The sequence below is a fragment of the Phyllobates terribilis genome, unplaced genomic scaffold (genome assembly GCF_046119375.1).
Source record: "Phyllobates terribilis strain yellow unplaced genomic scaffold, ASM4611937v1 Scaffold_4__5_contigs__length_816908805, whole genome shotgun sequence".
Classification (NCBI taxonomy): domain Eukaryota; kingdom Metazoa; phylum Chordata; class Amphibia; order Anura; family Dendrobatidae; genus Phyllobates; species Phyllobates terribilis.
In genome coordinates, this window is record NW_027362764.1 from 757249686 (window position 1) to 757264528 (window position 14843).

Sequence of the window (14843 nt, forward strand, 5' to 3'; positions counted from 1 at the left end):
TACTTATGACCATGTGATATTTCAGTTGTTTTTTTCCTCAATACATTTGCAAAAATTTCTACATTTCTGTTTTTTTTCAGTCAAGATGGGGTGCAGAGTGTACTTTAATGAGAAAAAAAATGAACTTTTTAGAATTTACCAAATGGCTGCAATGAAACAAAGAGTGAAAAATTTAAAGGGGTCTGAGTACTTTCCGTACAGACTGTATGAACACAGAGACTTGCACCAGCAGAATAGTGAGTGCAGCTCTTGGTGTGACTAGAGAAAATGTATTGCATCACATTAATTTGCTGAATAATGATGGAACGCAGCACATAAAGTGTAATAATATACTTTAATTTGATAACTTACCCCCTTCACTCCTTTCAAGTCACCTTTAAGAAGTGAATCCAGTGTAAAGATGACATTGTGGCTTAATCCCTGGAGCTGAAACAAAACCAGAAAGAAAACAAAATAAATAAAAATTATTTTTCTTCACAAAACATAAAACACATTCTGAAAAGTGACATCCAGATCTTGCGCCATGACACAGACGGACGATGGAAACTCTGCATGCCTACGTTCTCCCGCCATCCCCTGATTACCATTATTATACGGATACATTCTGCCACTTTATCGTCTGTGTTTCAATTCTTTAATTCGTTACTGTTTTCAATGTCTCTTCTTGCAGTCATTGAGTAGGATCCATCACTAGCCTCATGCAGAGACTGAACTTCTTACAAGGTAAGATGTGTTACTATCATATCCAGCCCAGACAAACCTCTGTGAACACTCAAGACTATGGACGGATACATTTTAATTGCACTGATACAATGTAACAAACTGATGATGTGTTCAGAGCACACTTAAACGGGGTTTTCCAATACACAATATAATTATTACCTATCCACAGTATAGTTGATAAGAAGACGGGTACATTAAGATTTTTTAGGAGTTTTTGGAGCAGAAAAGCACAAATCCGTCTTCAAAAACTCAGGATTTTGTGTTCAAAAACTCAGGGAAAAAAACCCGGCATGCACATAGCCTCGGTGTATGATCACTAGGGGTCCGACTCCTCTAATGCCGGACAATCCTGAGAATTCAGAGATGCTCACTGGAGGTGATGTAATGCAGCGGCTGCAGCACACCAGTGGGTATCGCCTGAATCTTCACCACTTTTCGTTTGGCTGGTGGTGAAATGCAGATTACCTCCTATTACTCATTGATAGTTTCTCCTTATCACATCTTACATTTATCTTGATAAAATGTATCATTGCTTGGGGTCAAATTGATCCAGAAAAAAAAGGGGTCCCTTAGTCCTCGGTGTGAACTAAGTAGCGTACTGCGAAAAAGTTGTACACCAAACCTGGCTCCCTGTAAGTACACAACTAACATATTTAAGACATGTCTCTTACCAGGTTCTTGAGCAGCGTGGACAGCTCCTTAGTGAGAGTGGAAAACTTCACAAACGCGGTGCCCAAATCTGCATTATCGCGGCTTAAGAAATTGCTCCCAAATTTGTCTAAAGCCTGTGCGTAGGTCTCCTCATTCTGGACATGATCTGTGGAAAAAGAAATCGTGATATCAGAAGGTAGACATAAGGAGCTTTCACTGCATCAGAAGAGGATTGCACTGGGGCTGCGTACAGAATACGAGGAAGACTTCTCAAGTCACGGCTGCTTTCGTCAAGAAACAGCGCCACATTGGTCTATAGGTCGTGTGCGGTACTGCAGCTCACCCTCATCAACTTCAAGAAGGCTGAGCTGCAATACCATAAGGAACCCAGGTCCCCAGCAGCACAGAGTATTTCAGAGAATGCGTTAGGAGGTGCACGCCGCCCTGTAATGTACCCCCGGCCACAATAAAGAATCTTGTCTTATTATTCAGACCTCTGTCCACATGCTCAGCCTCCTGTTCTCTGAGCATATGGCTTTCATCTATTATTTAACACATATTTTGGCGTCTGCCCAAGGTCTCCCGAGGAGCCAACAAGAACATGATTTTTTTTTTGGTATTTTTGCTGAATAATTACATTGTGAACGACTCGGAGCCTCTTATACAAAGCGTCTGTGATCACCCTGGTACTGTCATTGGGACTACACTGTCATATCCCAAACCTCCGCTGTGCACGGACAATGCAGGACCCTCCCAAGACATCTTATGAAATCTGCACATTTTACAGCACATTTGGCTGCGGTATTATTGAGCTATATAGTAAGATCAATCAAACAGGTTCACGTTCCCTATGGAGACTCAAACAAAATGAGATTTAATTAAAAAAAGTTTTCAAAAATGTAAAAAAAAATATATATATATATTCTCATCACCGCCCTTTACCCCATCCCCTAAAATAAATAAATAACAGATCGATCTATGATAGTGTTAAATACATTTTTTAATAATGGTGGGAAAATAATGGAAGAGCCTAAATTATTGTTTTTTTTGATGGTTTAATTTCCCCCCAAAAATGCAATAAAACGTACCCTAAAATGGTATCGGTGCTCAGAAAACAAGCCCTTACACAGCTCCCGATGATAGAATTTTTTTTATAGCGGATGGGGGTAAAGGGCGGTAATGATAAAAAAAAAAAAAATTATTTGTGAGTGGCATCACTCACAAATTATTTTTTTTTTTAGTTTTTTTTTTATCATTACGGCCCTTTACCCCCATCCCCTAAAAAATAGATAAAAAAAAAAACATATTCAATGTCACTGGGTTCATAAAAGCCTGATCTATGAGAATATTAAATTCATTATTTCATGCGGTAAGAATAATGGGAAATTAATGGAAAAGTCGGAATTATCATTTTTTTTGATCGTTGAATTTCTCCTGAAAAAAAAAAAATGCAATACAAGGCGATCAAAAGGCACCTTAAAATGGTGCTCAGAAAACAAGCCCTCTCACAGCTGCCGAAAATAGAAAAAAAAATGGTTTGAGAAAATTACATAAAAAAATATATATTTTTTTCTTTAGCAAGTTAAACTGTTTTTGAACTACTAAAAAAATAATAATAAAAAACAACTCTAGAAATTTTGGCATCACTGTAATTGCACTGACCAGAAAAATGGGGACAAAAAAAAAAAAAAAAAAAAAGTTATGGCTTTTTGGACGAAAAAGAAAAAAAAAATGAAAGCGCACAAAATTAAAAATTGCAGTGGTCCTGAAAAAAAAAATGCTTGTCCCACAGGAGATGCCACAAGTGTCCCACCATCAGTCAGTAGAGAGGTGGTCGCCCACGCTTGAATGCAGCTTGAGAAGTGACTGGAGAATCCATCAGGGAGCTCGCTATAATAGTCTTACGGAGTGTGGAACTCTTTTATCTGTCTTTTTCTGAGCTCCTCTCAGCTGATTTATGACCACAGACCGATGATCAGACCATGTTCCTGTACAGTCAGACACAGCCATTACACAGTACACAGCAGGGGCACATTTATAAGATTATCTCAGCACAGGAATATTTTTTTTAAACATCCAATTGTGGAAGTTAATTATTATTGTTCCAAAATCTATTAAATTAAAATGAACTTTGTTCACGGGAAAACACCTTTCATTCTTCGCTCAGGCCTGGCATTTATTGCAATTCCACAATAAATTCCTTTGTCTGCCCCTTGTTACCTACGCCGATATACTTTTGGATTTCCAGGTCCGTCCGTGTGCTGCGCAGCCTCAGAGATTACCTGGAGCACACACTGCAACTAATGAGCAAACAGCAGAGGAAAGCGCCTGCTCATCAGAAAACAGCTCCTGTACCAGAGCCAAGATCCACTGCAGGTCCTGCACGGAGGAGCACGGCTGGGAAACCAACCTCTTCTCAAGTGTTTAATGACCATCAATTGGCGGCTTCATACAGATAAGAAGGTGCCGGCGGTGATCCGCTTACCACCGCAATATGTACTGGCACCGATTACACACAGAATCGCACCGTCAACTAGAAAAGCACTATAGTGCAGCACAAAGCCTTCCCATATGCCCTATTAGGTGATAAGGCTGTCATAGACTGGTGGGGGGCAGTCCACAGCTCCTCTTTCTATCATAGCTGCAATGCTCTGCGTGCTGTGACACCTTTCTATCATAGCTGCGATGCTCTGCGTGTCCTGACACCTTACTATCATAGCTGCGATGCTCTGCATGTCCTGAACCCTTTCTATCATAGCTGTGATGCTCTGCGTGTCCTGACCCCTCTCTATCATAGCTGTGATGCTGTGTCCTGACCACTGTCTGTCATAGCTGCGATGCTCAGCGTGCTCTGACACCGTAGCTGTAAATGCTCTGCGTGTCCTGACACTTTTCTATCAAAGCTGTAATACCTTTCTATCATAGCTGCGATGCTCTGCATGTCCTGATACCTTTCTATCATAGCTGCGAAGCTCTTCGTGTCCTGACACCTTTCTATCATAGTTGCGATACTCTGTGTATCCTGACACCTTTCTATCATAGCTGCGATATTCTGTGTCCTGACATCTTTCTATCATAGGTGCAATGCTCTGCGTGCTATGACACCGTAGCTGTGAAGCTCTGCGTGTCCCGACATCCTTATCATAGCTGGGATGCTCTGCGTGCTGTGACATCTTTCTATCATAGCTGCAATGCTCTGCGTGTCCGGACACCTTTCTATCATAGCTGCAATGCTCTGCGTCTCCCGACACCTTTCTATCATAGCTGCGATGCACTGTGTCCTGACACCTTTCTATCATAGCTGCGATGCTCTGCGTGTCCTGATCCCTTTCTTTTATAGCAGCGATGCGCTTTTTCTCCTGACACCTTTCTATCATAGCTGTGATGCTCTGCGTGTTCTGACACCTATCATAGCTGTGATGCGCTGCATGTCCTGACACCTTTCTATCATAGCCGTGATACTCTGCGTGTCCTGACTCCTTTCTATCATAGCTGCGATGCTCTGCGTGTCCTGACTCCTTTCTATCATAGCTGCGATACGCTGTGTCCTGACACCTTTCTATCATAGCTGTGATGCTCTGCTTCTCCTGATACCTTTCTATCATAGCTGCGATGCTCTGCGTGCCCTGACACCTTTCTATCATAGCTGTGATGCTCTGCATGTCCTGACATCTTTCTATCATAGCTGCGATGCTCTGCGTGTCCTGACACCTTTCTATCATAGCTGCGATGCTCTGCCTGTCCTGTCCTGACACCTTTCTATCATACCTGCGATGCCCTGCCTGTCCTGACACCTTTCTATCATACGCTCTGCGTGTCCTGACACCTTTCTATCATAGCTGCGATGCTCTGCTTCTCCTCATATCTTTCTATCATAGCTGTGATGCTCTGCGTGTCCTGGCATCTTTCTATCATAGCTGCGATGCTCTGCGTGTCCTGACACCTTTCTATCATAGCTGTGATGCTACGCATATCCTGGCACCTTCCGATCATAGCTGCGATGCTCTGCCTTTCCCGACACCTTTCTATCATAGCTGTGATGTTCTGCCTGTCCTTACATCTTTCTATCATAGCTGTGATGCTCTGCTTCTCCTGATACCTTTCTATCATAGCTGCGATGCTCTGCGTTTCCTGGCATCTTTCTATCATAGCTGCGATGCTCAGCGTGTCCTGACACCTTTCTATCATAGCTGTGATGCTACGCATGTCCTGACACCTTTCTATCATAGCTGTGATGCTACGCATGTCCTGACACCTTTCTATCATAGCTGTGATGCTACGCATGTCCTGACACCTTTCTATCATAGCTGCGATGCTCTGCCTGTCCTGGCACCTTTCTATCATAGCTGCGATGCTCTGCCTATCCTGACACCTTTCTATCATAGCTGCGATGCTCTGCGTTCTCCTGACACCTTTCTATCATAGCAGAGATGCTCTGCATGTCCTGACACCTTTCTAGCATAGCTGCGATGCTCTGTGACCTGACACCTTTCTATCATAGCTGCGATGCTCTGCGTTACCAGATACCTTTCTACCATAACTGCGATGCTCTTCATGTCCTGACATCTTTTTATCATAGCTGCGATGCTCTGCATGTCCTGACACCTTTCTATCATAGCTGTGATGCTCTGCGTGTCCTGGCATATTTCTATCATAGCTGCGATGCGCTGTGTCCTGACACCTTTCTATCATAGCTGTGATGCTCTGCATGTCCTGACACCTTTCTATCATAGCTGTGATGCTCTGCGTGTCCTGGCATATTTCTATCATAGCTGCGATGCGCTGTGTCCTGACACCTTTCTATCATAGCTGCGATGCTCTGCGTGTCCTGACACCTTTCTATCATAGCTGTGATGCTCTGCGTGTCCTGACACCTTTCTATCATAGCTGTGATGCTCTGCGTGTCCTGACACCTTTCTATCATAGCTGTGATGCTCTGCATGTCCTGATACCTTTCTATCATAGCTGTGATGCTTAGCGTGTCTTGACACCTTTCTATCATAGCTGCAATGCTCTGCGTTCTCCTGATACCTTTCTATCATAGCTGCGATGCTCTGCGTTTCCGGACACCTTTCTATCATAGCTGTGAAGCTTAGTGTGTCCTGACACCTTTATATCATAGCTGCAATGCTCTGCGTTCTCCTGACACCTTTCTATCATAGCTGCGATGCTCTGCGCTCTCCTGATACCTTTCTATCATAGCTGCGATGCTCTGTGTGTCCTGACACCTTTCTATCATAGCTGCAATGCTCTGTGTCCTGACACTTTTCTATCATAGCTGCGATGCTCTGCGTGTCCTGACACCTTTCTACCATAGCTGCGATGCTCTGCGTGTCCTGACACCTTTCTATCACAGCTGCGATGCTCTGCGTGTCCTGACACCTTTCTATCATAGCTGCGATGCTCTGTGTCCTGACACTTTTCTATCATAGCTGCGATGCTCTGCGTGTCCTGACACCTTTCTACCATAGCTGCGATGCTCTGTGTCCTGACACCTTTCTATCATAGCTGCGATGCTCTGCATGTCCTGACACCTTTCTATCACAGCTGCGATGCTGTATTTTCTGCAGGAGACCCTGCCTGTGTGAACGTGGATCACAGACCAAACTCTTTATTTCTCGTCTTAGTTTATTTTCTGTATTCTTTTAGTGTCTGACATAAAACGCCTGCCCTGCAGTCATGAGATGACTCTGCTCCAGTCTATACAGTAAATCTGAAAAGTGCAGGAAACCGGAAATGTCATCCTATTGTGTTTGCTCCGGAGGTCGCCCGTCAAACACCGACATTAATAGAGAAAATCCTCAGTGTTCCATCAGGGATTTACAGACATTCCGTCATTGTCAATATCTCTGCTATCAGTGAATGGAAACATTCAGAAGATGGAAACCTAGTGCTTCTCACAGCTGAGGGTTTGCTACAATCGTATCCATTTCTGTGAGCTTAAACACCCTGGACTGGATTGTACCTGCACTGACACACTGTAGCAAACTACCACTGATGTACTTGCCTCACTTAGCCCAGGACCTGCCAAACACTCCACAGCGTCGCTCTGTTGTGGCTCTTCGAGCTGGAGACCCCCTCTTCTATTGGACAGGGGTAGTAATGATGCGCTGACCCCTTTAACCGCCCGGTCTACAATATCGGGATCTTCTGTCTCTTGGCCGTCATTCTCTACTTTTCGTTTTCATTAATACAGCAGTGACAGAGCGCGACCAGGAGCGGAGAGAACAGGCAGCGCAGCGGCCTCCAAATCCACCCCATCCAATCCAATTACTGATAAGCCCTACATTTCCATTATGTAACGCCAGAAATCCCACAAATATGGATTTAAAATCTGGTGCAAATAATACGAAATACTCCGTACATCCCACAAGATGAATTTATTGCTCTCCTGAAATACTCTGTGCTGCAGGGGAACCCCGGATTCACTATAACTCTCAATGAGAGACCTCCTACTTGTCCGCCTGCCTATCCCAACATCAGAATAAGTCCCTTGTCCAAATGCTGTCCTCACTAACATTGTGACATGATTACAAGACCAGTAGACGTCTCTCCTGAAATACTTTGCGCTGCTGGAAACCCCTGATTCTTCACTACATAAGCCTGACACCTTCCACTTGTCTCCATATCCTTCCTCATCAGGTCATAGACTCTATTAGGCAGGCCAGTCCTCACCATCACAGCTCCATACACACACACACAATCAATTCCTGAAATACTCTGCACTGCGAAGATTTAGGATTCTCCCATAGGAGAAACTGAAAACTGATGACAATGAGAATATTTGGTAAAGTCCTTAGCGAAACTTAAAAATAGCCTCCGCAAGTCAGCACTTACCTTGACCTGAATTATAAATGGCTTTTACAGATTTTTTCACTTTCTGCAGCGCAGTCCGATCCTGATCTAAGGCCTGAAAAACAGGAAGAGAACTCGTAAGAACACACAGTACTGCAAAAATACCCAAACTAGAGACATAGTGGACACCTAGAAACAAACAATCCAAGAGATGAAGAATCTAATGTAGCAGGCAGTGCTGGTGGACTAGCGGAATTTCTGGGTTACTGGAATTCTGCTGTATTTGCAAACTTGAAGCCTATTTTTTAATGCATACACGTTTAGAAATGAAGCAGATTTTCAATTGTTTTTTCTTAAAAAAAATTTTTGGACCATTTGGTTCGTAGAGCTTGCATGTAACAGTGCAAGCTGCGCAATCCAGTGCTGTCCTCAATCTGTCACTGACGGCTCAACTTTACAGCTTACCTTTGACAAATTCTTATATTAATCTAAAATCCTATTTGATTAACGTTTATTATTTTTTCTTTAGTTTTCAGCTTCAGGGAAGCTCAGAGAGAAGCTGCAGACTTGACAGTGATCCGACTGACAGAAAAGCATCATGCAGCCTGCACTGTAGTCTATTACCTGCAGGCCAAATGGTAGATTTTTTTTTTTTTTTAATAAAAAACAAATTCCAAATCGATTTTATTTGCAAATGTAAAAATTGGGTTTAAAGTTGAACATAAACGTTAAATAACACATGGTCTTCACATTCAAACATCAATTCTACACATTAGCGCTGCAGATACACAGAAATCCATAGCACTAACCATGTCACTGAAATCAATTCTAGTTACTCTGTTATCAGTCAGGATTTAGCACTGCAGATTAATGATCAATGGACTGGATTACAGAAGCCAATCAACCACAAAAAAATATCAAGAGATAAGAGAATACTGGGAAATATGGAGCACATTTTCTAAGCCAATGTCCACTCGAACACAATACGGATTAAAAAAAAAAAAAAATCTCTCCTGATTTATTTATTAGCAGACCTACTGCATAAAGAGGTCAGAGATTAGTTTTTTTCAGAAAGGACCTACTAATCACAATGGTATTATTTTATCTTCCTGCAGCCACCACTAGAGGGAGCTAAAGAGCTCACTGAATACTGACACTGCACTGAACTCAATAACTACACAGTATGCATTGGACTCCTGCAATATACGATAATTAAAAATGTATAGAACTTTTCGGCACAGTCATTCTACATGGTTCTATCGATAACTTTCAGTTGTCTCTGAGCTAGTGGGTGGACACTAGCAGCTATGATGTCTCACATACACAGCACACACACAAGTGAGGGATTCCTGCTCTCCTGTTTCTAAGTAGCCCACATTTAGAAGCAGCAGCATGTAGGACATAACACAGCAGCATTGAGCAGTGTAGCTGTAAATCCAGCTCTGGAAGAGATAATACACTTAAAGGGACTGTCTGGCCTAAGGCTACAAGTCTGCAGTAATTCTCTATGTGACTGCAGGCTTGAGTTTCCTCACATCGCACGTGCTGCACGCTGTGAGGATTCTCCGGTGTTGGTGCAGAGTACGGGCGGCCTTGTGACCACAAGTATGCGATTTGCATATTTTTGGCTACAATAGATGTGTTTGGTCTGCATTGAGCGAGGAAGTGCATGTCTAGTTGGCATGTGACCACATATATGCAAATCTCCATCTCTACGGTCAAGCACCTGCTGCTGCTGGTGCCGAACCTGGAGAATCCCCACAGTCCGTGCTATGTGAAGATTTACAAGTTGAAGGCTGGACAACCCTTTTACTCATCTCTTTGTCCTGCCTCTCTCTATAGACTTCAATAGGCAGCTGTAATCTGACACCTCAGTGAATTGGCAGTAGGCAGCTGTAATCTGACACCTCAGTGAATTGGCAGTCACTCTTTGTAGCAGTTTTTCAGAGTAAAGGTTGAGCCCAGTAGGTGAGGATAATGGAAGAAATGGCTCATTAGTTGATTAAGAAGCAGAATCCTCTGATAAGATACATTACAAAGTTTCTTATATCCGCTTGCACTATTGATTTGTGCAAAGTTTGTTCAATTGACAATGAAGGTGAAAGTCTGACTTATCTATGTAGGAAACGCTCCTTTAAAGTGTGTGTACAAGGCGTCCATACTTCTTGACGGGTCGCACGCCAGGTTCATTTCCCCGATACTATTGATTATGTGACGACTGCGATTTGTAAAGAGGGAGATAAGTAAATGACTGGTATGACTCGCATCAAAAAGGCCGAGGCTGCGAACGGTTAAGGCAATCAAGTGCTGCCATTGGTTAATGCCGTTTTGTTCTCTACAATGCAACGCGGTGAATGTAAAGCAATCCTTTCTGAATACGAGGCGTAATTAATGCTCCGGGAGAGGGAGAGCAGCGGTGCTCCTCTTTACACAATGCAGCATCACTTAACGTAATAAACAAGCTAATCACCATAATCAGAATTTCCATTCTCCGACTGCAGGCAAACAGCACATTACAACAGCCGGGAGGGAATAGAGGAGACAGACAGGGGATCTCTATCCCCACCCCGGGGACACATTACACCGCAAAAATCCGAGAAACGGGAGGGAAATATGCAGATATGTCACCAAAAAATATAAATTATCGTATAGGATTTTATATTAATGGTGTAACTCATCACCGTGTGGCCGGCTGCTGCAGCGACTTTGATGCAGCGCTCCCTGCAGCGACTTTGATGCAGCGCTCCCTGCAGCGACTTTGATGCAGCGCTCCCTGCAGCGACTTTGATGCAGCGCTCCCTGCAGCGACTTTGATGCAGCGCTCCCTGCAGCGACTTTGATGCAGCGCTCCCTGCAGCGACTTTGATGCAGCGCTCCCTGCAGCGACTTTGATGCAGCGCTCCCTGCAGCGACTTTGATGCAGCGCTCCCTGCAGCGACTTTGATGCAGCGCTCCCTGCAGCGACTTTGATGCAGCGCTCCCTGCAGCGACTTTGATGCAGCGCTCCCTGCAGCGACTTTGATGCAGCGCTCCCTGCAGCGCTCGCTGTAGTGACTTTGATGCAGCACCTGACATGTCCATGGTCATGTGGCTGTGCCTGGTACTGCAGCTCAGCCCTTTCACGAATATGGTGGCCATCCTACAGTTTACAGCTGAGGATTTGTTACAGTTGCATCCAGGCTGAGTGAAATAGACTGATGCATTTAGCCCATCTATCAAGAAGAGAAAGGGGACTGTCCGCTTGGGTAGAAATGCAAGAGACGCTTCGTTGTGAGAACTGTTGGGTCAGCACGAGCATTCGGTCTCTGAAAACTCACTGGCAGCAAGCAGTGATCTTGAAAACGGTGACAAATTTCAACACAAGTTGCATTATTCCCACCTTAGACATAATTAAAGGGATTGTCCCTAAAAATGGGTCTAGGGTGATCCTAAAATAGGAAAAAAAAAAATATCCACCAGACCCCGGGCCACTAATTGGTTGCAGTGGTCCCGTACCATATGGAATAAAGAGCTTGGAAACGGTTTCTGCTGGTAGAGACGGACCGTGACTGCTGCTGCCAATTTATAAAATCTAGTGAAAGTAAAATTTAGGAATTGCGGTCACAAACCGATCAGTTCATAGTTTTGTTTTCCAAAGAAAATAAGAAAAAAGTTGGAGAAATTTAAAGGGACACTCCGGGAAAAACTGAGAGGTGGAGCATGACTCATTCTCTTGTTGATTTGGTCTATAAAAAGCCCTCTTCTAATCTCGCCCACCAGGACCCATGGACTAGTAGTGACAATCCACTAGCGCTAGTAAACCTCCACCATCCTCTCCTCCTGAGGCGTCACCTGACTCCGCCCCCACCACTGATTGGTGGCTTTCTGCCTAAGCACAGGGCGTAACAAAGCAGCCAATGAGTGGTGTGGGGCGGGGTTACATAGAGATCAGCATTCAGAGCTCTGCTAGATCTGCAGCAGAGAAAACAGGGATTTTAATAAAAACTACAACAAGCAGCCCAGTAAGTGACACATCGCTGGAATCAGGGTCTCTGCTGCTAAATCAGATAGGGTAGCAAAAACCTGGTGATGGATGCCCTTTAATTTTTGGATATCATGCATCAACGCCTTCGATTTCCCAAACTATAAATGTTTAATTTCTAAAAGACCCTCGACCTCCAGGTAAAATAAGATTTTATCCCAAAATTACCCTATACCACCATGGATAATGCACATTAATATTAACCATTTAAAGTGAGGAGTACAATAGTGGGGGTTGGCATTTTTTAAGCTTTATAACACCCCTGATAACTGATTTATATTTTTCGAGCCAATCCTGGGAATATTCAATAGGCGCAGTCATAGAGGGGCCCTGTCTGGCTCGTCTTTCCCCCATCGTCCTCCGTTTCTTCTTTGTCGTCCATATTTTTCAGGTCAACGGGTTTCATATTCATATGCAAATTTTGCAAAATTGCGGCGGCTCTTGGAATCTTTCGATCCGGCAGCTAGCACCCCAGAAGTGGGAGACGGGTTATTCTGCTGATGCTTTTTTTCCCCTACGGAGCAGAGTGAATCATCAGACATGGCAGCTCGGGGAAGGAAGGAGACGGAGCGGAGGCTGACAAATGCTCGTTAAGCCGAGCTGTGCAAGCTCTGCCGTATCACAAACCTTGGCAGCTCCGTGTCACATAACATATCGGCTCGCTTTGTTACACTACGCCAACAATTTGCAAGAGAGAAGCGGCAAAGGAGCGCCGCTTCTGATCCGACGCAGCGTCGGGAGGGTTGTTTTCAGCTGAGGCCGGGTACAGAGTCGTTCACTGTTGCAATGCAGAAGATCTGAACGCAGCAATGTGTCGTTATCAGAGCTGGATACAAGAATGGAACGCAGCGCCGCGGAATCAGACGGAAGCGCTCTCCTTAAAGGGACACCACCATCACAATGCAGCTCTTCTTTTTTAATCCATATTCTGCCTGCTTCTGAGGCATGCAGTAATCACATGGGTCTCCAGAAGAAAGAAGCAGCATTAATACTGATATTTCTAGTGCTCCAGCACCATGGGGGGAGATAAGGGAATGTACGGCAACGCGACCCGTTGGCGGAGCTGTATCTACCTGAATGTGTGAACAGACAATTTTCCATCCCCTAGCCGACATTTTGAGGGGTTATTAGAAGGAATCTATTAGTTGGTAAATATGAATACTAAATATATTCAAGGGGTTTTCCGGGACTTTAACTGATGACCTATTCATAAGATAGGTCTACAATATGGGATCCGACTCTCAGGAACCCACTGATCAGCTGATCGAAGTTACTGGAAGCACAACAGCGCCACACAGTGTGTAGTGGCCATGAGTGGTACTGCAAGTTCTCTCTTATGCACTTGCACAATTCAAGGCCAATACACAGTGTATAAAATTGTGCCATGGTACAGCAAGATCTCTCCCATGGAAGTGAACGGAAGACATCTTGTAGTACCATTTGAGACCAATAGAAAATATATGGGCAGTGCCAACAGCGCTTTGATCAATTGGGTGGGGGAGGGGATGCTAGCAGTTGGACCCTTTTCCCCAATTTAATTATAATGATCTAACTTAAAGGTCCAAAAAAATAAGTTATCCCCTAACTCAGCCGTCAGACCCCCAGCGATTTGCAGACCTCAGCCCCGGCTTGAATGGAGCAGCACTGAGCATGCTCGATCTCTGCTGCAATCATTGTGGATGGGACTGCCAGAAATAGTCTGCGCTCCGCAGAGCTCCGTTCTTGGGGGTCGCAGCGGTTGGACCCATAGGAATCAGCAAGCTAAGTCTTATCCTAAATAACCCTTTATAGACAGGTCATCCTAAAAAAAAAAAAAACAGTCTTTAAATAACTAAAAAGCTGTATAGTTGGAGGACTGGAGCGAGAATTATAAAAGTCCCAAAAAAGGAGTAAAAGCCATTCCAGGAAAAAAGAGAAGAAATATAAACTTTCCTAATCCATAGAGGCTGGCGGGGCCGTAACGTGCCGTCCGATAAGAGATTATCCGCTCACCTTGTCGTCCGGAGCCAAATCTCTGGCTTTAATATCTATTCCATGTGACACAACGCCAAAAATTCAGACAAAACCTCCATCGCCCTCTGCAAAACGATACATGACCTTGCTGGTCTCTCCTATTCATCGCCGTTTCTTCCGGCTCAGTCCTGGTAACATTTTATTCATTAGGGCGGATAATCTCCAACCTACGGGTTCTCCAGCTGCTGTGGAACTACAAATTCCAGCAGTAATCAGTGCATACTGGGAGTTGTAGTGAATGACTGCACTTCTGCTCCCTTTTTTTATTATTTTCAATGCACAATGCAATGATAAATCAAGCAGAAAGGCCAAAAAAGTAAAAAGGTAGCACCTGAAGCCGTTGGGAGGGCGAAACGTGTAGCGATAGTCGCACCAGAAGAAGGAAAAACTAACAACTAATGCAATGACAGGAGCTGAAAGGGCGAGCCGGAATGTTTTTTTTTGCCAGCAACGTGCCCAAGTCTTGGCGGTCGGTACATGAGTCTTCCTCTATCCAAGGGTTCATGTAGAAGTCCATACATTTCGGTCCGATCACAGACTGCTCGCGGGTCTCCCGGCCGTAGCGTGATGGCTTTAAAAATGTCTATAAGGTGGTGAGTTCGTGCATTGCACTTTCCGTACCCACTGTAGATGGTGAGGA

The 14843-nt window shown here is 44.2% G+C and overlaps 1 protein-coding gene across 3 annotated transcripts in view; it reads right to left on the minus strand.

The window, feature by feature from the left end:
• Positions 1-14843, minus strand: part of ASAP1 (ArfGAP with SH3 domain, ankyrin repeat and PH domain 1) — a 328274-nt gene that overhangs the window by 105864 nt on the left and 207567 nt on the right. For all 3 annotated transcript variants that reach the window (XM_073679894.1, XM_073679892.1, XM_073679893.1), the window contains 3 exons: positions 8212-8284; positions 1395-1540; positions 352-426 (listed from right to left, as the gene is read on the minus strand). In XM_073679894.1, the coding sequence (XP_073535995.1) occupies positions 352-426; positions 1395-1540; positions 8212-8284 (294 nt within the window). The remainder of the gene's footprint in view (positions 1-351; positions 427-1394; positions 1541-8211; positions 8285-14843) is intronic.